Source organism: Otolemur garnettii, unplaced genomic scaffold (genome assembly GCF_000181295.1).
Source record: "Otolemur garnettii isolate 467f Iridium unplaced genomic scaffold, OtoGar3 scaffold00053, whole genome shotgun sequence".
In the NCBI taxonomy this organism is placed as follows: Eukaryota; Metazoa; Chordata; class Mammalia; order Primates; family Galagidae; genus Otolemur; species Otolemur garnettii.
In genome coordinates this window covers 853,853-881,408 of record NW_003852448.1, presented here as the reverse complement: position 1 = coordinate 881,408, position 27,556 = coordinate 853,853, and the positions used below count along the sequence as shown (strand labels likewise).

Sequence of the window (27,556 nt, the reverse complement as noted above, 5' to 3'; positions counted from 1 at the left end):
ACTCCCATTCCTTCTTAAGAGTCAGATTCACTGGATCCAGCTCTCCAGCCTCCTGCACCCAGAGCAGGTCTCAAGAGAAGCCATGGCCCCAGCGCTGTTCTGGGCCTGTGCCGTCTGGCAGAAACAGAATACTAGTCACGGCAGGTGTGAGATGTTCTGGTAGCCATATTTCAAGAAGGAAGAAACAAGTAAAATTAATTTTAATGACATATCTTATTTAACTCAATAGATCCAAAATACTATTTCAATACATAAATCAAAACTTGCAAAATGATTAAGGAGATAATTTACTCTCTTTTTCTAGTACTAAGTCATGAAAATCCAGGACATATTATAGCACGTAACACTCCGCACATATGCACCCTTTAGGTGCCCCGTGGCTGCTTGTGGCTGGAGGCGACCATTGCTGGGCAGGGCACAGACCTGCACTGTACCAGGGGCTTCCCTCTGACCATGTCAATAGGCTGCTGGGTGGTCCCTGGGCTTCATCGCCCACTGTTATATAAGACCAGTTGAAGAGACAGCTCATGATGATGGAAGACCAGCGGCGGCTACAATTAGAAAGTGCTCTGCAAATACCAGTGTGTGAACTATAAATAATAAGGGTGTGAGGAAACGGAAGCTGGTTCAGCAGACAGGCCGGGCCACCTGCGTGAGGAGCGGTGCCGTCTGGCACGTGCGCCCACCGTCAGTGAAGCCCAGTTCCTGCCCCACTCTTGTTCCCACCCAGACATGGACAGTTGTCTTGCTGGTCGTGGTCGGGCTTCTCTTGTTCCGTTTTTCACTTTTGTCTGATGGGGAAGCAGAGGGGTTAAAGACATGGCACTGAGCCGGGATTCAGGGGACTCAAAGCATTGAGAGCAGGAGAAGATGTGGCAGAGAAACGGTGGTTCCAAGCAGAGGAAGAGCACAGACCATGGAAACAAGTGACCATGAGAAGAAACAGCATCAGCAATGGACAAGCCATCTCTGGCCACCCCCCACCCCCGGCCCCTACCTTCTCCAGCAGAAGTCACAGGCAGGGCACTGGGCCTGGGACAGAATTCTCCCAGGTGCTGGGTAAATGCCCGGAACTCCATCAGTCCCTGACTTCACAGATTACGCATGGGTGAGAACAATCACAAGATTGGGTTCTGGGACCAAGTACAATTTTATTTTATTTCCTCCTTTTTGGAGTGGAGACCCTGTCAGAGACCAGCCCCAAACTACATTGTGAGGGTTTTTGGTTTTTTTTTTTTTCAGTGTTCAGTGGTGATGAAAGAATGTAAGAAATAAAGACACAAAGACAAAGATTGCAAGTTTAAAGAGTGATCTTGAGGGACCAATGCCACCTTGAGTGATTGATCAAACCAACTTTGACCTTGTTTCGTTTTTATTGCTCTTCTTATCATCAAATCAACCCCTTACTAAATTAAACCTGTATGTTAGCGTTCTGTTTGTAAATTTTCCAACTGTATAGTTTTTTTTAGTTTTCTTATTTAATTATAAATTTAACTTATATTATTATTATGTTATTTTCAACAAATTATAAAATAAGGAATGAGACGTAAAGTCTAAAATTAGGCTATGAAGGCAGACCCCACTCAGGTCAGCACAGAAGTTCCATGGAGGGCTGGTAGACCTCTTGGAGGTTTGTTGGCAGATAGGCTGATGCTATGTCTTATCCAACTCGGGAGAAAGAAGCTTGTTCCCCTTCTCTCCCCGAGAGACATGTTTCTCTCTTACTGAGATCTGGTGTCTGCGCTGTACCCAGCCTGGCTTGCCCCTGTTCATTATCTGTTTATCTCCTTGTACGGTTCCTTGTCTTCAGAGTCCCACTGGAGGAAGGTGAAGTTGTGGCAGGACAGATCTTTGCCCGTCACTGTCAGGCTTCCGCTGCTGTTTGTTTAACAGACTTTTGGTGTTCTCCGTGCCGCTTTGTGGTCTGCGTATGGGCCTTCCTCAGTCCCTACCTCCTCCATCTCAGTTCTTTATTTTCCCTTACCATTATTATTTAATTAATTTTGTAAACTGTCATTATCTTATTATTATTAATTTTCTTGAAATATTCAATATAAATGGTTACATAAGCACATGGGAACAATCCTTCCTCACTGTTTATCTCCATTTTTTTCCCGCGAGAACCTAACAGAATTGCCGCCCCTGTCATTGAAGAGAAGGCTGCTTATGAAGTGGGTCTCTGTGTTTAGTGGGATTAAAAATAACTCAAGGCCCAGTCATGCAGACTCCAGTTTACCATTTATGACTCACTTGCTTCAGTTTTGTTGTGTGAGGTTTTTGTGAAGAGACAGCTACATTTTTAAAGGACATTTTCCAGAAAAGATTTTCTTTTTTCTTCTGTTGGGGAAGAGCAGAAGTGGGAAGAATGAGTGAGAGGGCAGAGGAGAAATCAGGAACCTCCTCCATGTTATTTTCAGAGGAATTAAAATCCTCTAGGCTCGAAGTGTGTTTTATTTTACATGTGTGGAAGGGAAGCAGATGGTCCTATGCATATTGTCACAAGTCCGTGGTCATTCCACGGGGAGGCAGCCCCTGGTGACATGCAGTCCACAGTGGGGCTGGCCTGCCTCTGGCACTCGAGAAGACAGGCCATCCCTGGCTGTGGGGTTCTGAATTTCACAAACAGATGGACTTACGTTGAGACTGGCGTCTCATCAGGGAGTCAGCAGAGTCAGCGGATTCCCCATCACTGTTTATTGCCTCTGCAGGAAGGGTAATGACTTGTCTTTGGAGATGGAACTCTCCTCTCTGAATGTTGCTGAAAAGACTTAAGATCTGGGCCAAATCTTCCAGTGTGCTGGTCCAGGGCCTCTTGAAACTCTGGGCCAGGCAAAGACCTGGATGTGCATGGCCTTGGACACTCAAGAGTGCTCTAGATCTCAAGCACCTTGAATGAAGTCATTAAACCCTTCATTATATTTTTCTAGTTTTTTTTTTCACTCCCCTCCCTCCTTCCCGCTCTCTGCTCTTCCTTTCCCTCATCCCCTCCCTCCTTCTCTCTCTGTTCTCCCCTTTGCCCACCCTCCACCATGTCATTGTCATTAATTGTCCTCAAGTCAAGATTGAATACATAGGATTCATGCTTCTCCATTCTTATGATGCTTTACTAAGAATAGTATGTTCCACTTCCATCCAGGTTAATACAAAGGATGTAAAGTCTCCATTTATTTAATGTCTGAATAGCATTCCATGGTATACATGTACCCCAGCTTATTAATCCATTTCTGGGTTGGGGGGCATTTAGGCTGTTTCCACATTTTGGAGATTGTAAATTGAGCTGTGATGAACATTCTAGTGCAAATGTCCTTATGATAAAACTTTTTTTCCTTCTGGATAGATGCCCAATAATGGGATTGCAGGATCAAGTGGGATGTCTAGCTTGAGTTCTTTGAGTTTTCTCTGTACTTCCTTCCAAAAATGTTGTATTAGTTTGCATCCCACCAGCAGCGTAAAAGTGTTCCTTCCTCTCCACATCCGCGCCAACATGTGCAGTTTTGAGATTTTGTGATGTGAGCCATTCTCACTGGGGGTAGATGATATCTGAGAGTGGTTTTGATTTGCATTTCTCTGATAATTAAGGATGATGAGCATTTTTTCATATGTTTGCTAGCCATTGATCTGTCTTCTTGAGAGAAGGTTCTGTTCATCTCTCTTCCCCATTGATATATGGGATTATTGGCTTTTTTTCATGTGGGTTAATTTAACTTCTTTATAGATCCTAGTTATTAAGCTTTTGTCTGATTCAAAATATGCAAATATCCTTTCCCAATGTGTAGGTTGTCTATTTGCTTTGGTCGTGGTCTCCTTAGCTGTACAGAAGCTTTTCAGTTTCATTAAGTCCCATTTGCTTATTTTGGTTGTTATTGCAATTACCATGGCAATCTTCTTTTTTTTTTTTTTCCCCGCAGTTTTTGGCCGGGGCAGGGTTTGAACCTGCCACCTCTGGCATATGGGGCCAGTGCCCTACTCCTTTGAGCCACAGGCATGGCCCCACCATGGCAATCTTCTTCATAAAGCCTTTCCCCAGGCCAATATCTTCTGGTGTTCTTCCTATTCTTTCTTTGAGGATTTTTCTCATTTCATGCCTTAAATTTAACTCCTTTATCCATCTTGAATCAGTTTTTGTGAGTGGAGAGAGGTGTAGGTCCAGTTTCAGTTTTTTGCATATGGATATCCAGTTCTCCCAGCACCATTTGTTGAATATAGAGTCTTTCCTCCAATGTATCTTCTTGTTTGGTTTATCAAAGATTAGGTGGTTGTAAGTTGTTAGTTTCATTTCCCAGTTTTCTATTCAATTCCAAATGTCTGTGTCTCTATTTTAGTGCCAGTACCATGCTGTCTTGAGCACTATGACCTTGTAGTACAGCCTAAAATCTGGTATGCCGATGCCCCAGCTTTGTTTTTATTAGTAAGAACTGCCTTAGCTATATGGGTTTTTTTCTGGTTCCATACAAAATGCAGAATCCTTTTTTCCAAATCTTGAAAGCACCATGTTGGTACTTTAATAGAGATGGTGTTGAATTGGAAGATTGCTTTGGGAAGTATTGATATTTTAACAATGTTGATTCTTCCTAGCCATGAGCATGGTATGTTCTTCCATTTGTTAATATCCTCTGCCATTTCCTTTCTTAGGGTTTCATAATTTTCTTTACAGAGGTCCTTCACCTCTTTTGTTAGGTATATTCCTAGGTATTTCATTCTCTTTGAACCTATAGTGAAGGGAGTTGTGTTCTTAATTAGCTTCTCATCTTGGCTGTTATTGGAGTATACAAAGGCTACTGACTTATGGAAATTGATTTTCTATCCTGAGACATTACTGTATTTTTTGATGACTTCCAAGAGTCTTGTGGTTAAGTCTTTGGGGTTCTCTAAGTATAAGATCATGTCATCAGCAAAGAGGGAGAGTTTGACCTCCCCTGCTCCCATTTGGATGCTCTTTATTTCCTTGCCTTGCCTAATTGTGTTATATTTTTCTTAAAGGCCATAAAACCCCAAAGAAATAACCACTGTAAGAAAAATGGTAGAAAAACAATTCTTCCATCCAAACTCATCCTCAAATGGCAAACCAGTGAGGTATCAAGTATTACTTATGCTCTTTTCTGGAAGGAGAAGGCATCTTAAACGTGGGAATAGCTGCATTTGTTACCACACTGGTGTTAGAGGGAAAGCCAGCATTACATACACTTTTCATTTTCTGGTGCAAAGGACATTCTGATTAATTAAAATGTTAAAGCCTCCGGTAGGAGAACTGCTTTTGCAGGCTGAATTTCCTTGGCTGACTTTTGGGATGAGCTAGATAGGAGTCATGACTGCAGTGAGACAGCAGAACTGGGAAGTGTCCCATGTCCCTCGCCTGTGTTAGGGGAAGCAGGGCTGTGGTGCCAGTCTAGGGGTAAAGTACACAAGTGACATTTCTGCACTTTATTCATGGAACACATTCTTTTCTAACCCGGAAGGCTCCATTTGCCCTAAGTGCCCCATGATAGAATAATCTGATCTCCCTGATCTGATAAAAGCAGTTTCTGAGCACACTTTGTATACACTTCGTCATCAGTTTATGTTCTTTGATTTATTAACAGCTGTTTAGTGAGTATCTGCCGTGACATAAACAGTGCTGGGCTTCGTAAAAAGTTAAAATCAGTGTGTGTTCACATGTTATAAAGATTTATGCAAATTTTAAGTGGATATTTTCAAAAGTCTAATTTTATGCACAAAATTTAAAATAATGCAAATCACCCCAAATTTTAGAAGTCTGTCAAGAGTCACACGACTTCCCAGCTGGCAGGGCAAGCGCATTTTAGTATGTGACGTGGTTGCCACGCTTGGACATCAGTTTGCCTGGAAAGCAGACGTCCACCCTGCACGGGCAGGAACCCACTTTCATTTCCTTCCTCTAAGGCCTCTGCAAATGATTTCTGTGGCCGCTGCTCTGTCATTCCAGTGCACTTGGGTGGCAAATCCGAACATGGCTCTGAAGATCTTGAATCTCAATCTGGATTTCAGCTTGCATAGGGGTCAGGGGCACCTAGGCATATGGGCTTTGGGAATCTTGTACGTCCCCACGTTCATTGTTCTTACAACTTAAAACCTTGTTTCTTGTATTAGGAAAGTGATATCTGGCCTGTAGTGAACACTTCTTATGTACCAGGAGCTGCCTTAATCACAGCTCAGTGAGGTGGCAGTACTGTGATTACCCCACTGCGGGGGTGAAGAACCTTGCTCAGCTGTAATCTGGGGTGCCCCATGCCACAGTACCGCTGAGCTGAGCTCATCCAAGCATTTTTCCAGCTACACGTGAATATCCCACCCCAAAATTATCAGCTGTGGAGAAAACTAGACCTGGTAAAGGCTACATCAAAGGCTAGACGGCCACCCTTCCCAAAATGTACTCCTTCCCTTCTGTTACTATTGGGAAATTAGTCTTGCATTGTATTAATTTCCCTTCACAAAACATCAGTCTTGATGTGACATGAAGAAGTTTGTAGATGGAGCTCATGGTGGCCCCTTCCACTGAGTGACTGTCCCGCACTGGGGACCTTGCTAAGCTCTTCAGACACATTCTCCTTCTCCTTCACACCAGCCCGTGTGGTACATATTGCCAGCCCCAGCCACATCCTGGAGTTATCCCAAACTTTCCATCCAGGACTCCCTCCCTAACCAATTCATGTCTTTTTGAATTGTAAAATACTCAACTTTCAAAGTTTCCATCTCATGATATACAATTGATAAAGTAAAACTGATAACGACAAAGTTATCTGTATTCAGGTAACTGGTTCTAGCAAGATTTCCCTGGAACTTGAGGTTGCAAGTGAACAGAAATAAGCCTGTATACACAGTAAAATCAGGAAGCCCCAAGTAGGGTGTCTGCAGCCCCGCAAGTAGCTACAGATCTTTCCCAGCTTTAGCATAGAGAGCCTGTTTCCTAGGCTCTCATCAGCTTCCTTAGTAAGTTTTGATCAGACTTCAAGAAATCTAGATTTCACTTCCCTTCAAACAGTTTAACTTAATAGAGGCACAGTTAAAAACCACAGATAATAGAAAGCCAGTTTATAAAGTTTAAATGCACAGCATAAAGCCAGAGGTCCATTGCTTTCCTGGTGACCTAAAGGCCACTGAAGGTCCCATCTGCCATCTTCCAGAGCCCAGAACCAGGCTCAAAAGTGACAAGCTGTGGACGGAGGAGTCCCAGGACTGTGCAGGTGCCAGGGGAGCCCCAGGACTGTGCAGGTGCTGGCAGCCACACGTTAGGTGTCTTTCTGAGAGTATTCCCAGCTCCCAGAGCAGACAATTCGCTTTCAAGATTTTGGTGGGGAACAGTCTCTTGCTTGGGAGCAACAGGCTTATTTTTGTGAATTGCAGGAATCTGTTCACCATTGCCTGACATCCTTGTACCTCCAAAACAGATCTTTTCAGAGTCCTGTATATTTTGAAAACTATGTGATTAATTTACCCTAGGCATGAATTTGAGATACATGTACTTATATGTTGAATGTTGTATTGAACATGTTGCTATTTCAGCAAAACAACTGATTGAATGATATAGTAATTCCTTTCCAGCATAAAGCCAGGCTGTGGCTCAGGTCTTAATCCCTGAGAGTACAAGGCTTTAACTGTTGGTTTCCCAGGGAAGCCATCCACGGGTGTGACTGCAGGCTGGCCTTGTGACTCTTCCAGCCCAGGTTTCAAGGGCTTCTGTTCGTGCTCCTTGCACAACCTGATGGCTTCATTAAAGAGCATTCACATTTGTCAACATTCTGGCTTTTCAAAGGCAATGTGAAGTTTCCTTTCAGAACCTGCAGCCATACGTACTGTTGGCTGCACTACGTGGAGAGAGATAACCTATTTACATACTAAAAAGGTCAGTGCTGGACAGTCAGCAGTTAGAGATGAATTTGCTGCTGCTTGCAACTGGAGCATAAGAATTGGGGAGAAGCTGGCAATTTTGCTGTCTCTTTATCAGTGTAGACAGCAAACACTGGTAAATGTGAGGGTGTCTGCTCCGATCCACGAGAGTGGTGTTGCACAGAGACGCCGGGTGATGGATAAGCTTGCTCACAGTTTAGAACCTTCCTGATTACTAAGAGGTATGTCGCTATGTGACGACAAAGGCTGTCCTCACCAACTAAAAGTGAAGTTCATTTGAGATGGAATATTGCCTAATACCTTTTCAGACTCTGTTAGTGAAATACAAACCCTCCTAACAGACTCTGTGTGGCTACTGCTTACTTAAGTTTAATTTACTTTACAAAAGATAGACTTTTAGGGAGCTTAAAACATTTCCTTTTGTGATCTTTTCAAAAGCTCTTTAAATATCAGCAGTTTTATTTTGCTAGTATGTATTAAAAGTGTCTTTAAAAGATGTTATTATAAAGGCATTGGCTGTCTCTGAAATCTCTGAAATGTTTTTGCTCCTTATCCATTTGTAGACTTAAAGCTAAAGAATTAGAGAGGTAAGAGTCATGTCTCCATTTTAAATGCTGGGCTAGAAGATGAGGGAAAAGTCACAGCTGAAGGTAGAGAACTAGTGCAGGAAGCTGTGGATAAGTATAAGGCTGAAGTGAGCTGAGATCTGAGTGTAGTCTTACTCCTCGGGTATAGCAGCCAATCTTGAGCAAGCAGATAGCCATTGTCCTTTGTGCGTGAAAACCATGGCACATTCAGAGCTTCTGCTCAGAAAAGAAAGCAGCCCATTTAAGACTGCCTGTGTCAGGGAGGTCATGTTTCAGCCACAGCTTTCCACAAGTCCCTGGTTGCCCAGGTGAGGTCATGGTGTATTTCTGGGTCTCTGATGGCAGCCAGCTCTCAGGGGAACCTGTGCTATGTTACATGTTGTGAGACACCCGGGGGATTTATGAAGCCAGATGTGGACCTGGGCTGACTTAGTCTTTAGAGATGTATGCAGCAGCTTCCAGGAAGAAATTGTTGTTTGTACACGTGCACGTCCCAGATGGTTCAGCATGCCGGTCTCCCTGATGGTTACAGTCGGCAGGATTCCATGATTCCTCCGACTCCTGTTTTAAGGAGAGGGATACCAGTGGCACTGATAAGCTAGGCCTTGGTGGGCCATCACACCATCTCATGGAGGCTGTTTGAACTTGGTTGGCACACAGCCATAGTCCCCTGATTCTGGGCAGCAGCTGTCATATGACTACTGTCCTAATACAGATCAGGGAGTAGGCCATGCTGGGGGACTCCTGGTGATGATCCCGTACCACCACCCCCCAACTGCAGCCTCTGCCATGAGGCAGTGGGCCTCCAGGCCTCACCCACTCCCCTCTCTTGCAGAACGCTCCGTGGGGCAGACACAGCGGGCGCTTCCCCAGTCGCTCTTCATGTCCACGGTGTCAGTCCGCCCTTTCTGGGACCTTCCCCTCGGCAGGGAGCAGCACTGCAAGCTGCTTCCAGGTGTGGCTGACGTCCAAGCAAGCCAGGTGGCCCAGTGGACAGTGGATGAGGTGAGCAGGACTGCGGGGGCCCTGGGCTGGGATCTGCCCTGCTGCTGACCAACAGGCAGAAGGCACGGACTTACCGAGGCCTGCAGGCGAGGTCCTCTGACACCTGGAGAGTGTCCTTGCCCTCCTGGCTTTGCATCCTCGCTCTGCAGAGTTTAAATCCAGATGAGGAAAGCCCTTCGCCTCCCCAGCAGATTTTACCCCTCCTCTCTCCAAGCTTATTCCCCACCACCATCCACCCTGAGCCTCCCACCCCAGATTTAATTTAGGGCAGCACAGATGAATGGACAGGCATCTCAGGCTTGCATCCCTTCAGTGTCTTCCCTGGGAGGGCGTGGCCACCTCTGGACATCCTATGCCAGTCACCCTGTGGCCTGTGGGACCCCTGTATACTCACTCCAGAGTGGGTTCCACGATGATCAGGTCAACCTTAGGTTTATGAATAACGTATATTTGGTCACAACTTTGTGCAAGAACCTGTGCAGAGGAGAAAAGTTGGATCATAACATAAACAAGCCTTATACGCAATATGGGTTCTTAATAAGGATCATTTAAGCCCCATTGCTTAGTGTGATGCCACAGAGATATCTTGCAGTGAAAGCGTTTTCTTTGAAAGAATACATCACTTAACTCAAATTTCTCTTGCTAAAAGGTATTGTTTTCACCAGTCAGGACTTAGATAAATTGATTTTTAAATGATGGAAAACCCTGGGTCACTCTGAGAGCAAATCAGAACTAGAGTTGGAGTTTAGTCACAACATGCTAAGATAGCACTTACTGCAATCAGCCTAACTGAATCTTGGGGTAAGTCTTCCTTGCCAGCCTTGGAAGGAACAGGCAGGGCTGAAGCCTTCCAGAAATGGAAAGCTGGGAGCCAGCCCTGTCTGCCAGCCCCTGGCCTGTACCTCCCACAACCTGGGGGCAAATCCCCCTGCTCCCAGCCTGGTGGTGCTGAGGGCTGCACTGCCCTGGGCCTCTCCCTCACTCCTCCCAAAGGCTCCTGCCCTGTGGTCCTGGCACCATACCAGGCACTGGCTGAGACTGGGAGACAACTAGAATGTGATCCTGCTCCTTACAGAGCACCCAGAGTCTTCTTTCCTTTATGAAATTTTACAAGTTTGCAGAGTGTGCCTAAGCCTCGTGACCAGGCTGACTGAATTAACTGAATTACAACCCATTATGTCCTTAATCAAATCGTGTATGGTTTTGCCTTTGAAACAACACTGCACAAAACACAGAGTTGGACTGAGAACTAAGTGGCAGGTTGACTTCCAAGGCACTCGATTGAAGCAAGACCTGTTGGCAGTAAGACCGAGCGAGGCTTCTCTGCTGTCCTTGTTGCTGGACTACGGGCCCTGCATGTCATCCCTGTCCTGCACAGAAGGGTGTCTTAGCCATGCATAGGTTGGAAGAGATTACGCTAAGGCCCTCTCCTGCCTGCCTGTGCAGGGTGATTGCGTCCTGATACTGAGGGAATGTGGTAGAGAAGGATGGATCTGGGCGTTCTCTGGCTCTGCGGGACGTCCCACCTCTGGTCTGCAAAGCCTGCACTTTGGCACCATGTTCACGCGGTTGGTCCAGCATGGCCCACAGTGCCCTCTCCCACTCTGCCCCGCAGGCAGCTCTGTGCTCACTTCCACCCACTGCAGGAGGCTCCCTCTGGGCCAGAGGTCACCTGTCCCAGCTCCTGCCCTCCCCAGCATGATGCTCACTGGTTGAAGAAAGGCCTCATGTCACCCCCTTGATGTGGCATCTTGAGACCCTCTCCCTGCACCTGGCACTTAGTAGACACCTAGTAAGAATTTGTTAAATGAATGTTGAAAGACAAGAGAATCGATTGTGAGCTGAATTTTGAAACAAAGGTGGAATGTATCTAAGCAGAGAAGGGGCATCATTCCAGTTGAAGGAAAGCAAAGGAGGTTGCATGGACGTGAATGAGACAGGCCCAAAGGTGACAGGCGCACAGTGTGCCTTTTATGGCATTAATAGGGAAAATGAACTTAGGAATATAATGATGGTCAGGCATGGCCAAACTCGCAGAGGAGGAAATTGAGTTGCCCAGAGACTAAGTGACTCGCTTATGGCCACACCGTCTAAGCCTGCCAGGAGCTGACGTCATGCCCACAGTGCTCTCAGGACCTGGGGACATAGGAGGGTGACCTGGGAAGGAAAGATGGGTCAGGTGTGAAAGGCCTGAGAGGCCAGGCGGAAGGCGTGCACGATGTGCAGTCAGCCATTGGAGGTTCCCGTGCAGATGTCACTTTGTGAAGGCAGTGTCTCAGGGAGATGACAATGGCAGAGGTCTGCTTAGAGGGTGGAGCGAGAAGAGGCTGAGCGGAGGGAGGCACCCGGGGGTGGCCAGTGTGCCGCAGGTGTGGCGCCATCAGGGCCTGGCCTGGGCACTGCCGTGAGAGGAACCTGGACTCAGCAGATGTTTTAAAGTCCAAAGCAACAGCACATGGAAACAAATTAGATGCGGAAGACGAAAACATGTAATGAGGCAAGTGTGATTCTGTTTGTAGTCTCCACACCACACGGTTTAGTATGTAATTAGGACGATGATAAGCGAGAGGGGAGAGGCCCCCGGAGCTCCTCTGAATGAACAGGAGAATCGTGATGCTACCAGAAGTGACCTCTGGGGACAGGATCCAGTTTGGGGGTAGAGGGATTCCATGCGATTTCACCACTGGACGTGCAGACTTGGTGGGCCCTGCGAATCACAGCAAAGAATAGAGAGAGATCCAGTGGGCAGAAACTGGACACAGGTGCTCTGAAAGGGTGCTGGCGGAGGCCTCTAAGAGGCATTTACTAGGGCAGGAGTGTCCAGAGACCGCCTCTGACGGCTGGGGACAGGTCCACAGGGCCCTGTCAGAAGGGGCAGTGTGAGGAGGAGCTGGGGGCAACGTGGGCCGGGGTGGGGGAGGCCTGCGAGACAGGTGTCAGGAGGAAGAGAGTCAGGCATGCACCATGCAGCAAGGCTGAGCTGGGCGTCAGGCAGGGCTCCTGCTGGGCCGTGGAGCTGGGATTCAGGTCTGGGGAAGAACATGAACAATGTGAGCACTGTCTAATGGAGGAGCTCGTATCACCTCTCAGAGCACTTCCGCGCAGACAGAGTGGGAGCGGCCGTCAGGGACACTGAGTAGTGTGCAGGAGGTGCAGGTGAGGGCTCTCATCCCGCAAGTTTCAAGTTTGCTGTTAACAAAAGCAATGGCAAGAGATTAGAAGGTGATTTGAGGCAAGTAGCTGATGGCAGTGCAGGTGTCGTGAGGGCACGGAGTTCTCCAGAGGAAGGCTCAGGGAGGAGGACCGCTCAGAGGGCCTGGTTCCTGAGCTCTCCATGGCGGGCACACCCCAGTCTCACCCTTCACTGCTGGTGGAGGCCTTAGAGCCCAGACACCCTGCAGTCAGCCAGCAGAGAGGCTGAGTGCCTGGCACGCAGCGCTCCTGCTCTGGGGGCTTCCTGTGCCTCGTAACCATGACTTCCATCAGGGATGCGCTCTGCAGAGAACAGTGTGCATCATTCTCTAATGCCGATGACTCCAAAGCCCTGACAGGGCCAAGGAGAGCCTCCTGAATTTCTTCTGCATCCTCATGTGCTATAATACATATTCTAGCACCAAAATAGGTCCTCAAGAATAATCTCTGGTGGGCTGAAAATGTGGGCTTTGGTACTGTTCTGTTTGTATCTCTGAAAATAAGGGAGCTCTCGGAAGGGAATCCACTCAGGGGTGCCAGTGAGTACGGCGTCGGCGCAGTCTAGGCTGCTTGTAGACTCGACAATGATGGTGGCAAGCTGGGTAGTGATGCTTTGCAAAGGAAGCTGAGCAGGGTTGGTGGGGGTTGGGTGCTTCTGTGCTTCCTTAGTGCTTGAGTGCGTTGGAGAGAAGGCCAGGGCAGGGAACGCAGAAGTGGACCTGGCATCCCGTGCTAAGTGCCATTCAGCAAGACTTAGCATGGGGTGTGTGTGGCAGAGGATGAAGTGAAAGAACATTCCCTTTGTCTGCCTTCCTGGCCTTGAGGGGGGTAGCTTTTCTGCATTATACTACCTGTGAAAAGAAGCCGTCTAGGGCCTTTGTGACACTCCCCAGAGCTGTGAGCTGGCTTTTAACTCTCGGGTTCCTGTGGCTGTTTCCACCAGACCAGTGTTTTTCAAAGTGCAGATGGGCTGTGAGGTCAACTTAGTGGTTAGGAAATGGAAGGCAAGACCAGCAGAGGGTACATAAAATGTCACAGGGTTATCATTTGGGGACACTTCAATTAGAGACATGTGGGTGTGTGCACACGCTAAGTTATGGGCAGGGCAAAGTGTCTTTCTTAACTCTGGGTCATGAAAATATCCCGTGCAACTGTAGCTATTAAGAGTTAGGGACTAAAGGGCTGGGCGCAGTGTCTCACACCTGTAATCCCAGCACTTGGGAAGCTGAAGTGGGTGGATTGCCTGAACTCACGGGTTCAAGACCAGCCTGCGCAAGAGTGAGACTCCCGTCTCTAAAAATAAGCGGGTGTTGTGGCAGGCTCCTATAGTCCCAGCTACTTGGGAGGCTGAGGTAAGAGGATTGCTTGAGCCCATGAGGTTGCTATGAGCTATGATGCCACAACACTCTACCTAGGGCAACAAAGTGAGACTCTGTCTCAAAAAGGGGGGGGGAGGGACTAAAGTAAGTTTACATCTTTTTATGCCCTTTTAGCAAGGCATTCGTGCACGGGGAGGTGTTTGACAGAGTTTGAGTAAGTGAATGAGCGGCTGAGTGACTTATCGCTAATTCACAAATCAGGTGGATTTATGTAGTCTGCTCCTGCCAGATGTGCGCCCGGCCACACACAGGGTGTGATCCATCATCTGCACATTCTCCACCATGGCTGCGACTCAGCCATGCTTGTTGGCCATGTGGTGGCCACATGGGTACTTACATTTCTGCTATTCAAAAATGTTTCTTAAAACACCACATATAAATTGCCCTAGTCTCAACCGAGTGCTCCCCAAATGTTCATTAACTTTAAAAGATGACAGTCACTTTAAAAGCAACCTTCACACAGGAAGGAGTGTTTTAAAACATTCAGGGTACTGCCAACTAAGCATAGCGGCCTCACACAATTGGGCCTTTTTTTTAAAAGGGCAAATAAACTCTGCTGTTAAAAAACGAGACCTGGGCTAGAAACATGGTCCCCGGTGGACTGTTAGCCGGTACAATCAGGCACACGTCCACAGGCTCAGCAAGACAGAGCACAGCACCATTTGGAGAGATTTGAGGCATCAGCAGCCCCAGTGAAGAACACGGGCCGGCTGAGCCCCAGCGAGGATGCCAGGGAAAGTAGGTCGCAGGGGAAGTGAGTCAGGTGAAGTGATGGGCTCATCCTTCCTGGTCTTCCCAAACTGCTGTCTCATACCTGGAATTAACTTACCCCGTGTCCTTCCAAAACAAAGCGGGGATGGCAGGAAAGGCCTGCATCCCAGCCTGCCCTGCACCGTGTGGGTGCTTCTCAGAGCCAGGCCAAGGGGAGACACCACAGCTGAGTGCCACCAGGGTGATGGTCACCTTTGAAAAAGCATCCTCTCCCACCACAGTCAATTCTTTTAAAGGACAAAGGGATGACCGGATGCTCTTCTCCCACCTGAACAACTGTCCCCATTTTCTACTAAGACTTAAAGGGGGAAAGGGTGTTCACCTTTTAAGAGCGGAATGAGAGAGAAGCTTTTGATACTATTCTAAGGCATGTTAAAACTCACTACTTTACATTTAGAAAATTTATAGCAAAACTTTTTATTAAAGCCTAAAATACAATTCATTCTTGGGGGAAATATATACCAACTAATTAACTAAATCTAGACCTTTGGATATTTTTTAATTTTTAGCCAAAAAAATCTGCCTCAATAGATTTCCTGGAACTTGTTCTTTGCTTTGGTAAAAGACTGAGTCAAATGGGAATTCTTTCCAAAGTGGCAGGATTTGGGGAGAGACAACAGAGGACAAGGGGTTTGGAGGCACGTGTGCGGCGGCGCTGGCCCGGCCAAGGCCACCATGCCCTCGGCAGCTCCGGTTCTATTCTCTTAACACTTTGTTTTAACACACTACTTATTCCTGTTAAAAAATCCAATTTAGCTTTGACACGGACAATGATTTCTTGGCTAACAGTACTAAGGAGGGAGGATCATGGTCCTTTTTTCATTTGTTCACCCAGAAACAGACATTTTAACATATGCAAACCACCAAAGCAACTCACAACACTATTGCTATTAACAGAAGTTCTTTGAGCAAGTATTTAAAAAGAGACCCTTTTTCAAACTGACCACCCTGCCAGTGGGGAAGCTGCGGGCTGTACTGCTGACATGGTTCCCCCGCAGTAGCTGGTGATTGGAAGTAAACAAAACATGGACTTCAGCTAACTCTTGGACCCACACTTGTATTTTCGTTTTTTCCATCCTATGATATTTAGCCTTTCTTCCTGTAAGAGTCATCCCAGCAGAAGAACTGGGGCCATTTTGCCCCCAAGAGGCATTTGGCAATATCTGGAGACATTTGTGGTTGTCACAACTGGGAGGAGGATATTGGAACCGGCCCCTAGTGAGTAGAGGCAGGGATGCTGATAAGTATCCCACAATGCGCAGGGTGGCACCCACAGCAAAGAATTATCTGCCCAGAGTGTCAGCAGTGCTGAGGCTGAGAAACCTGTCTGAGCATCCTGACTCAGCCCTGATTCCTTTTGCTGCCACACCCAGGTGAGCATCGGATCCTGAGGATTTTACCTCCTGCCTCAGCTCTGCGCTCTGTGCAGGGAGGAGCATCCAGGCCCCCAGCGCTTCCAGCGAACGCCCACAGCTGATGCCCTGCAGCCTGGCAGACACCGCTGGGCATCTCTCCAGCTTCCTCTAGGGCTGTGGTCCTCAGCCCTTGGAGCACACTGGCATCGACTGGGGACCTCTAAAAATATATACCCAGCACTTGGATCTAATCTAATTTGTAATCTCTGTGACATGAGGCCTGGACCTCAGTCAGTTTAAAAGCTCTGCAGGGGATTCCAGTGTGTGACCAGGGGAGAGAACCAGGTCATACGGGCTCTCTGCAGCCTGCCCTGCACACAGAGACCACACCATGCTCCTTCCTTTCTGCCACTCCCATCTGTTCCTCAGCTCCTGCCACCCAACTCCTCCCTTGCTCACACTTGTCCCATGCTGTCCTGCTCCTGGGATTGTTCCTGGGATTCCCTGAGCCTAGAAGTTCTTCTCTACCCAGCCACCCCACATCACTGCTGTACATCCACCATGACAGTCTCAGGGACCACCTTCCTTGTGATGCCTTCTGAGTTCCCCCCTGTAATATGGTCATCCCTTCCTGGGACCACGACCTTCCTCCTCAGTCAGGATGTCAGCACATCTGACTGAGTATTACAGCGGGGGATGAGTTTCCTATTCTTGCCATTTCCCCTCAGTCAATCCTCCCTGCATTTAGGAAGCCATCAGTTCACGGGAAGCTCAGGCCCAGCCTGCTCACAGGGGCAGCCCTCCCAGCACCCAGCCAGGGACTTCACACACACAGCTGGGCGTGGGACACACATGGACAGAAGAGCGGCCTGGAGAATGACAGAGACAGCTCCCTGTCCCAGCCAGAGACATCCTGGAGGCCAACTTCAGCCATGTTCAGTGCTGCTGTCACCTGCCCCAGCTGCCCCTCCTCTGCAGCTTGGCCAGTGGCATCCCATGGCTGACAGCAGCTTCCTGCATACTGAATGTGCCTTCCATGTTTCCTGTGCCCCTGAGCAGGTGCACTCAGCCTCCTCTGCCTGGGACCTGCCAGAAAACCACATTCTCACAGGAACTGGCCTGTAAGGCCAGCAGGAGGGCAAGCACCAGCCCAGGTGGCCTTGGGGCTAGGAGGTGGCATTGCGGAGCAGCATGACAACTTGTTCAGGAGGGTTTTAGAAAATTCTTATCATCCCATACTTGAGAAAGATGATTGCAAAATGACTCATATGGCTGGGTGCAATGGTTCACACCTGTAATCCTAGCACTCTGGGACACCGAGGCAGGTGGATCACTTGAACTCAGGAATTTGAGATCAGCCTGAGCATGAGCAAGACCCCGTCTCTAAAAATAGCCAGGTTGTGGGCGCCTGTAGTCCCAGCTACTTGGGAGGCGGAAGCAAGAGGATCACTTGAGCCCAAGAGATCGAGGCTATGCTGCCACAGCAAGCACTTTACCCAGGGCAACAGTGTGAGACTCTGTCTCAAATAAATAAATAAATAATAAGATAAAATGACTCATGATAAAATATCCCTGCAGCACCAGAGGTGAATAAAGCCAACACTGGCAGGCTGATGCCCCTATAAAGAAGATATCCCGATCTCCGCACTCTCACTCGCACAGACTAAATATAACTGTGAGACCACGGGGACCAGAGGTCAGGAGGACACAGGGGTCTGGCCCTCAGGTGTGCCCTGCCTGCTCCATAGTAGCCTGGACTCAGGAAACTCACCACAGGGGTGGGGGGTCCTCCCGACTTACCCTCGAGGGGTTTGGAGGGAGGGAGCACTCCTGGGGCTCTTTGGAGGTAGAACATGTTGGCACAAGGCCCTGGCTGTCTGTTCTTCTTGAGGACTTTCCTCATGAGACCCGAGAGAGAAGGGCCAGTGAACACAGCAGAGAGACAAAAAGAAAGAAACCGACAGTTCCCTACAAACCTGGCCACCCGAGATCACATCTACTGTTGCGGTCCAGCCTGCCCTTCCCAGGCTGTAACGGTGGCAGATCCAGTCAGAAGCCACCAAAACCCAGTTGTCATTTCTGTCATTGGGAGTCTACACTTGATCATGTTTGTCCAGTCAGTGCCCCAAAATTGTCTGTGGGGAACACCCATTGGCTACTTTAGCTGATAACCAGATCTCAGCCTGAGTGGTCAGTTATTAAAAGGGACTTGGGGTGTGTGAGGGGCAGGAGGGTAGAAAGGGAGGGCAAGGTATGAGGGTGGGAAGTTAAATTGAAGAGACTGATTCTCCAGAATTTGGGGTTTGGAGCTAGAGAGTTCCAACACCATCTCCACTGCTTATTGGCCGAGTGTGGCCTGGGCATGTTATTATCCCTCCCTGAGCTCCCGCTGCATCGTGACTTACGTGGGAATTCTGCTCAGCATCAGTGCGTTGAGTTCCTGTGGTTTGCCAGGACCTGAGTGAGGTACAGGGATTGCAGAAATGAGCAAGAGAGGACCTTGGCCTTGGGTCTGCCTGAAAGGGTCACTGTGATAACTGCCCAGCGAGGCCAGCGTCCCAACTCTTGCTTATCACAAGGTGGTTGGGAAAATCAGAGGCAGGAAGCTTCCAGAACAGAGCTCCATGGAGATGGAAGCTGCCATTGTCATCATTATAATCATAACCCCATGCAGGTCTGCCTGATGATAGGAAGGCAGAAAATATACTGGTCTGGTCTGAGTTCTGAGCTGACAAGTGCCGATGTGGGCTGGCACCTACAATTTAAACCCACCTGCCTGAGGAGTTTGAAGTGTATTTTACTTACATGTTGAATTACTATAACCCCCTAATTATTTCAGGTGCATGTTTTAATAATTTCACTTTGTGCTGTAGGTGGCCGAGTTTGTACAGTCTCTTCTGGGCTGTGAAGAGCATGCCAAGTGCTTTAAAAAAGAGGTAAGAGATGTAAAAATCACATATATTTCCATACTTCTAGACCCAGAGGGCTTAGTGGCCATTCACCTATATGTAAATAAGGGCAGTTGGGGGAGGCCAGGGAAAGGATCCAGCATGGCAGAGCCCAGCGGTATAGGGGGGCATGCAGCCTCCATCCTGGTCCTCTGGTACTTGGCTGTGCTTTGTGATTAAAGGGAGTGGCTTGTACTGCATGCTCAGTAAATGTGCTATTTGGTGGAAGAGTGCACAGGCAAGATCATGAATTAATACCTGTGGGTGTCATGAAGTCTCCGCATAGTGGCTTTAACCACAACTGGGGAAAGGAAAGGATCCTCCCTTGGGACCGCACCCGGGAAACAGGGGACTTATCTACTCCAAAGTGAGAACAGGGCTGTCCTGGCTGTTCCTGCCCTGCACCTGCTTCCAGAGTGACACAGAGAAGCCCCCAATCCCTCCATGGGGTTTCTACTTCCTACCAAACTGCCTGACACATTTTCTGGAATTAGTATCCATAGCCCAGGAGAGACTGGACCACTACAGAATAATGATGCAGATGCTAAAGCCAGGGATTGCCGCATGCCGGGCTGTGTGCTGAGCATTTCCAGCCATTGTCTCTTGACCTCACAATGACTAGACAATGGCAGTTTACCAAGGAAGAGGCCACAGCTCAGGAAGGCTAGGCGGAGCAGGAAAGGGGCAAAGTGGAGTTCCAGCCCACATCCAGCTGGATACAGAGCCTGTCTCAGTCTGGAACTCTCCCAGGAAACTATCCTCCCAGAGACTCAGGAGAGCAGCACACACCTCTCCCTCTCCCGGTTCGGAGCACACATGGCTCTAGGGAAGCACCCTGGGCCTCTCCCAGCATAGCAATGACCCGAGCATTCAGCTGGGGTCACCTCCAGTGGAAGTGTGAGCTTCTCCTGGTATTATGTGAGCTCAGCACTGCTCAGGCCCAGCCAGCCCAGCCTAGAAACATAATCCATACTCTGCCTATAGTGTGCAGTGACACCAAGACCCACCTTGACCAAGAGTCCCACTGGGGAGGGAAGGACAGGCTCTTTTCAGGCCCAAGTGCTCACGCTGGGCTCTCCCCAGCACCGTCACTCCAGGCAGATCACTGAACCTCTCTTATCTCTCCCCTCCAAAACAGACTTAACCAGGGGCCTTCAAAGATTAGGATTAGTGTGTTTATAGTACCTAGCCCAGGCTGAGGCAGGTGGATTGCCTGAGCTCACAGGTTCAAGACCAGCCTAAGACAGAGCGAGACCCTGTCTCTAAAAATAGCCGGGCATTGTGGCAGGCACTTATAGTCCCAGCTACTTGGGAGGTTGAGGCGAGAGAATGGCTTGAGTCCAAGAGTTTGAGGTTGCCATGAGCTATGACACCACAGCACACTACTGAGGGTGACAAAGTGAGACTCTGTATCCACAAAAAAAAAGAAAGGAAGGGAGGGAGGGAGGGAACGGAAGGAAGGGAAGGAAAGGGAAGGAAGGAAGAAGGAGAGGGAGGAAGGGAGGGAGAGAGAGAGAGAGAAAGGAAAGAAAGGGGGCGGCACCTATGGCTCAAAGGAGTAGGGCGCCGGCTCCCTATGCCGGAGGTGGTGGGTTCAAACCCAGCCTCAGCCAAAAAAAAAAAGAAAGGAAAGAAAGGCAGCAGTGTGCAGCAGACAGTCTCCCGGGCCCTCACAAGACTTGCCTGAAATCCCAAGTTTACCTCTTAGAAGCTGTGTGACCTTGGGCAAATCAGTAACCTGAGGATCCCAGCTTTCTTCCTCCACGTGAAGGGATTGTTGGGAGGATAAAACACATATACGTAGCTACTGGGAGGCTGAGGCAAGAGAAACGCTTAAGCCTGGGAATTGGAGGTTGCTGTGAGCTATGACACCACAGCATTCTACCAAGGGTGACATAGTGAGACTCTGTCTCAATAAAAACCCATATGATAGATTATTACAGCTCCTTAAATGTTAGCTGTCATCATCTTCATTACTGTATTCTTAAGATAACTGGCTATTTAGCCAGCGGTCTTTGCCTAAAAATGCTTTCGCCAAGCTCAGGTCAGGGTTCAGAAGTAGGCATGTTCTCTGCCCTCTGCATTGGGGAATGTGTTCGTTATCCCATGGGAAATGTGTTCCCTTCTCAAGATGGATGAGTCTTCATCAGACAATATATCATAAATGCACAGGAAGCTTTTAAAAACTTTTTAAAATCATAAAAACTGTAAAAACTGCACCGTGGGGGGAGGGGATCTGAGGATTAACCTATCAGTAAGACATTGACCTCCAGGGCTCATCGTATGAAGTTTTAAAAGGTTTAGTGCCGTAGTCCTAAGTTCATGGAATGGTGTTTCCATAGGGAAACCCTTTCACGCCAGTTGTCTTGGCTCTGGATCCAGGAATCATCCGCGCCAGGCTGTGTGGGTCGGGGGCAGGCATGCCGGTATCCTCAGGAGTCCAGCTCTGGGGTCACTGGGGCCCCCCGAAACCTATGGAAAATCAGCAGCCTACATGGTCGCTGGAGCTATGTCACATGTTAGACCACATGTTTTTTTTAAATTTAAATACATTTAATTGTCAAATAAAGATTGACTATATTCACAGTGCATAATGTGATGATTTGACGCACCTGGGCCGTGTGTACTGCCCTCCACCATCAGGTTGGTTAACAGTCCGCACCACCCACGCATATGGCCCAGCCTAGAACTTGTTCATCTAGAGCCAGGAATCACTCTGAGCCAGGTTTAAATTATGTTTTTAAAGTTGACATACAAAGCATTCCTTTTGCTTATAATAGCATTTATTATAGAAAAAATATAAAATGCAGGGACATGAAAAAGAGAAAACAAAAACCAACCACTGTTCTGCCAGCCAAAGATAATTTCCATTAACATTTGGTGTAAAGACTTCAGATATTTTAAATATGCATATGTATATACACAGGCATGCATATTTAATTTTACAAATTAGAACTGAGATCATTATATCATGTTTTGTTGCTTAACGATTTATGAAAGGTCTCCCGAATCATTTGATATTTCATGGCGGTCTGAGTGTTAGTGGCTGCATGGTGGCCCGTCCTGTGACTGCACCGTGATTTGCTTACTTCTGTCGTTCATCATGGGGTTGTTTTCAGTACTGCACTATTATAAATAAGGCTGCAGTCTACACACTGCACACTATTATCTTGGGAAAAGTTCCTGGAGACTTAGTTGGTGATATTTTTAAGACTCTTGATACATTCAGGCCAAGATTTTTAAAACATAACGATAGAAATTTAGCCAGGGAACAGTGAGTGAGCGTGTAAAAGCGCCAGCACCTTCTTCCTGCAGCTGCACCTCAATGTCCTGGGAGAAACAAACGGAGTTGAGTGACGGGTGGGACGGAGGCCTGTGAGGGACACCTTCATTCTCTGTTGCTACTGAGTACTCCAGGGAGGCTGTGACAGGTTCAGTGTCACACTCAGCACCCAGGAGTTACTGGTGGATAAATGAGCTTTTTTGGCAGAGTATTTTTATTTGTTCTTATTTATTTATTTGCAGCAGATTGATGGCAAAGCCTTCCTGCTCCTGACGCAGACAGACATCGTCAAAGTGATGAAGATCAAACTGGGTCCAGCCCTGAAGATTTATAATTCCATCCTGATGTTCAGGAATTCCCAGGACCTCACTGAAGAAGACGTCCTCTCAGGCCAAGAGGTCAGGGGCTGAGTGTGCTCCCAGAACTCCCGCTGCCAGCAGGACCTGCGCTCTTCCAGCAATAAATTGGAGCACATTCGTTTGATTTTAGTGTCCTCGTGGTCATGTCCACGTTTCATCTGGACCTTTTAAATTGTCTGTGACTCATGTGGTTAGAAGATCTGGACGACTGATCAAGTGCCAGTGACTCAGGACCTCAGCGAGCACCGGGGGCGGGTTTGGGTTGATGAGTATCTCGTTATCTCTGGCGGGATCCTTTCAGCTCTGAGTGTTTGCACCAGACAGACCAAAGAAACCCACACACGCACCTCTATTCTTTCTCTTCACCACAAAAGAAAAACCATTTTTCCATTTATAAGCGTAAAACTCTCAAGTGGTAAAATACTAAGAAAATGGTACTCATGAATACACGGTTAACATGTCCACCAGAACAGTATCGAGCTTGCCTCAGATCTGCCGTCCGGGTGGTGTGAGTCTAAGAAATAGAGGCCTGGTGCTTTTAAAAGAAAGACTTCATGTGAGATTTTTGTGTGCTTTACTCAGGAAAGTATGAATATTTAAAAAATATGTAACAATAAGCACACGTTTGCAGGGTTCATTAATTCTCCTTTCTGTCCCATTAACTGTTCCTCCGTTGTGCCCCCAAGGTTTCCTGGAGCCCATGCGAAGGAGGGTGCCCAGGAGTATGGAAAGGACAGGTAGGGGGCATTCCCCAAAGATGGCCAGACCCTACTGAGGACCCTGGCATTGGCAAGTGGCCCAGACACCCACCTATGCAGAAATCTTTCCCCCGTTCCCACTCTTAAAGGGGAGTGACCAGTGTCTCCTGAGGTCTGTGCGAAACTGTGTGATAAGGAGCTATGTTACCAACTGGGCCTTCCGCACATCTTTACCGAGAAACATCATTAAAAGAAAAGATTGCTAAAGTGGGAGCTTAGTATCTATTCTTTGTTTGAAGAATTCTAATTTGTTACCAGATGTCATAAGTGACTGTATCATGACTGAAGTTGTGTAGAGTCAGTCCCACAGTTCTAAAAGGTAAGTACCTCTTTTCTTACACGTCTTACTATACCAACACGCAGGAGCAGCTACAAACATCCTCATAGAAGTGGAGAGCTGCCATTTGGGGAGGTGAGAGAAAGGGAATAGATAAAAACAGAGACTCAGACCTGACCATACCATTTGCTTCATTAGGAATATTATGATTGAAAAAAGTTAATTCTGCTTGGAGAATTTCTCAAACTTTACATCACTAAAGAAACAAAAATCTTCTTTTAGAGGCTTGCATATATAACATCTTTACCTAAATGAAATTTTAACATAGTATTGGTTGATGTAAATTTTGTTTCTATGGAGTTTTATTTGTTTTTTGTTTTGTTTGGCTTTTTGTAGACTACTATGTGCAATTAAAATCCCTGCTTCTGCTATATTAAAATTTTAATATATTTTAAATGGCAATAAACAGACAAAACCTATACCTGGCTACCTTAATGAAATGTTATCACCTGTACCCACTCCACAGCCTGAAATCTGACTTTCTTTTTTTTGCAGTTTTTGGCCGGAGCTGGGTTTGAACCCGCCACCTCCAGCATATGGGACTGGCGCCTTACTCCTTTGAGCCACAGGCGCCACCCCTAAAGTCTGACTTTTCTTAGCTGCGGAAGGACAAGCACAACTGTGCCTGCATTTGCTGGCAGAGAACTCAGACTTTTTTGAGTGCTTTGTTGCTTGGGACATATCTTCCTAGAGAAGTAGGGTCAGGTGTTAATATGTAGTAATTTGAGAGTTTTTTAGTTAATAAGAACCTCAGAAATGTCCACTGTATAGCCTCTATGGAAGACATGAGATTTGGGATTTGTGTACTTAAAAGCATGTAATTTCAGCAGAAGGACCTAGAACAGGATCGATAATACCACGCCACAGTGGAGTTGAACTATTGTGTTCCTGGGGGACATGTGATCAGAAGGAGATCCAGCCAGGTGTCCAGCCACCTGCCCACACCCCCACTTTGTCACCATGTAGCTCAGCCTTGAAGTATTCCATGGGGAGCTCGGATGACCCTGCCCTGGTATTCGTGATCTGAGTGAACAATGCCACCTTCGGAGTAGCTCCCCAAGCCAGGGAACTCCAATCATCTGACGCTGCTCATTTCTGTGGAGTGATTTCTCTTCTGCCAGCCTGACCCCACTGGGGTCAGGGAGAGCTGTGCACAGTCAGCTCTAGAGAGTAGTCCGTGGGGGTCCCACACTCCGCAGACATCACAACCCTCTCTGTGCTCTAGAGTTTCGCATTCAGGATGGATTGGTGATGAATTTCTTCCTTCCTCTGGACCCACCCTGCTCTTAGGTCTCCCACCTTGGTGTTTGCTGGGCCTTTTGCCTGAGATGTCCTCTCACCTGCCCACTTCCTCAGTAGGCTTTCTGGACACCCTCACAGTTAGGTCCCCTGCTCACCGAGGGCCACAGCATGGTCTCCCTGCCTGAGGCTGTTAAGTCCTTATTATCATTACTTATCTGTCTCTCCCTGACGGTCCAGAAGATCTGTGAGAACACAGGCAGCATCTGGCGTTCATTGCCTCTTTCTGCACTTGGCACAGTACCTGGCACTCAGTTGGCATACAGTAAGTCATTGCTGTGTCAGTGCATGGAGCCAGCCCCTCCAGTACAAATCCCAGCTCTGCAGCTTCCTAAATACACGTAACTTCCCTGTACAATAAGAAAATAAGGCCAACACCAAAGGGTTTTTTAAATTTACCTTCAGGGATGTGTTCGTGTTCATGACTATGAGCAGCATGGCAGTCATGAGGAGCTGACCCTTGATAGAGCTGTCCATAGGCATCGGGGCACCACCAGCAGCAATCCATTGCCTCAAGTGGACCGAGGGCCAGGCTTCCAGCAATCTCCCATGTAGAAACCCCTTAAGTTTTTGTACCAAGCCTGACCCAGCCTTCAAGGACCCCACAGGACGCACCCTTCTCAATGTAGCCCCCATCCGGAGGCCCAGAGGCATGAAAGACAGACTGGGGACAGTGTTAAAGGGCTCTGGACTCAGCCCTGCCCACGTCCAACTTTCACTCTAACCAGTTTGCTTTCCCCACCCCTCAGGGCTCTCCAGAAAGGTTAGAAGCATTAGGAATTAAAGTCTCTCCCTCTACCACAAGGAGGCCCCCCCACACTGCCAGGCATCCAGATAGGGCAGGTGGGGTGAGGGCCTCGCTGCCCAGGTACCAGCCCTAGCCTCGTCCCCTCCCATTTCCCTGATACTCTACCTGGAATGTGAGTTGAGTCAAGGACAAGGCAAAAATTGACAACAGGGCTTAAGAAATACAAATTTCCAGGTTATTAGAAAGTGTTCCCCCAAAGGACCATTTGTACAACACAATCATAAGTACACATCATGATGCTGGAAATTGGATCATTAGCAAAAATCCTAAGGGAGCTCGGGACTTCTGAGACTGGAGTCTTTGAATGCCTGTAATTTCAGATAACTCTTGCAAAAATAAATTTATCTCACTTCTAACAATGCTAGGACATTTAAAAAACAACCTCTGAACACCTCTTTTTTCCTTCTGTGATTAGAACCCCTGACCTGGTAGAACCCAGGTACTAAAGAGTTTCAAAGAGTGACAAGGCAGGTGATTAACTCCTGGTTAACAAAGGACTCCAGGCCGCGGCATGTTGCCCTGATCTCATGGGTGAGCCACCTTCGTCTACGGAGCCCCATCTTTTGAGTAAGGCTTGGAGGCAGTAAAGAGTATGGGACATGGTCAGGCTGTGCAGTGAGGCCCAGAGTTGAGTACCGCGCCCTGCGTCTCGCCAGATGCAAGATCTGGAAGCGTTTCTTTACTGCTGTCAACTGACCGACTCCACATTTGCACATTTCTTTTGGAATGTTGAGTTTTGCTTCATATCATACTAAGGAATGTTCGATTTGTCTCTGCAGTTCCTAAGGCTGAATATGAAGGTTTTCTATGAATATATTCTTAATACATAGTGTTTGGGAATATGTTCTTCATGAATATTTTCCTTTATAAATGTATTCTTCTTAAAACCTTATTCTTATAAATATATTCATGAAGAATATAATTGTTAATAGATTCTTGAATATTCAAAATCCTTATAAATATGTTACTCCTATGAATAAATATATTAATGAATAATATATTCATATGGCACCTTTCTTTAAAAATACATTCCTGTACTCTCTGTCTCTGGCCCTGTCTGCCCTTCTGCCTTCAGCTGCTGCAGGAAGCTGGGACAGCCAGACTCACCACACTGGTGCTCTGAAGACGAAATGAAACCCGGTCAACCCAAACTCAAATTAAATGAGCAACTCTGCTGACTAAGCCGTTGGGCTAACTGGGGAGCAGCGATGTGATTTCTCAGTGAAACTGCCGACTTCTGTGTCTTGGCACCATCCATCCCCTTCAGGGCAGATGCTGGGTTTTAAATCCAGTGATTGATAAGATACACCTTTAATGCCACCGCCGAGTACCAGGGTGGGACATGCAGGGACGGTGACAGGGTAGCCTGGCAGCTGTGACAGCTCAGCTCTCCAGTGGTAAGAGCAGAGAACCACAGCACATTGCAGGCACTCGGGTGGTCTCCTGCATGTCCCTCCCCTGGGGGCCATAGTTGCAGAGGGGCAAAGCCTTGGATAGCTCAGTCACTGTGTTGGTGGCAGATAAGAATGACAGAGCAGTGGAAGCAAGTCAGGGAGAAGATGGGGTACCAAAGTTTAAGAACCACCATTAAAAAGGGAATGGAGAAAGAAGA

At 47.6% G+C, this 27,556-nt stretch overlaps 1 protein-coding gene across 2 annotated transcripts in view; it reads left to right on the top strand.

Moving 5' to 3' along the window:
- L3MBTL4 (L3MBTL4, histone methyl-lysine binding protein) overlaps window positions 1–23,704 on the top strand; it is a 355,410-nt gene extending 331,706 nt beyond the window's left edge. Inside the window, exons 17-20 of one of the 2 annotated variants that reach the window (XM_003792016.1) lie at window positions 4,135–4,144; window positions 9,286–9,455; window positions 19,026–19,088; window positions 22,626–22,793. In XM_003792016.1, coding sequence (XP_003792064.1) covers window positions 4,135–4,144; window positions 9,286–9,455; window positions 19,026–19,088; window positions 22,626–22,793 — 411 coding nt within the window. Of the gene's footprint in view, window positions 1–4,134; window positions 4,145–9,285; window positions 9,456–19,025; window positions 19,089–22,625 lie in introns of both variants that reach the window. The other variant, XM_023514432.1, reaches the window with a different exon arrangement.
- The last annotated feature ends 3,852 nt before the right edge of the window (window positions 23,705–27,556 follow it).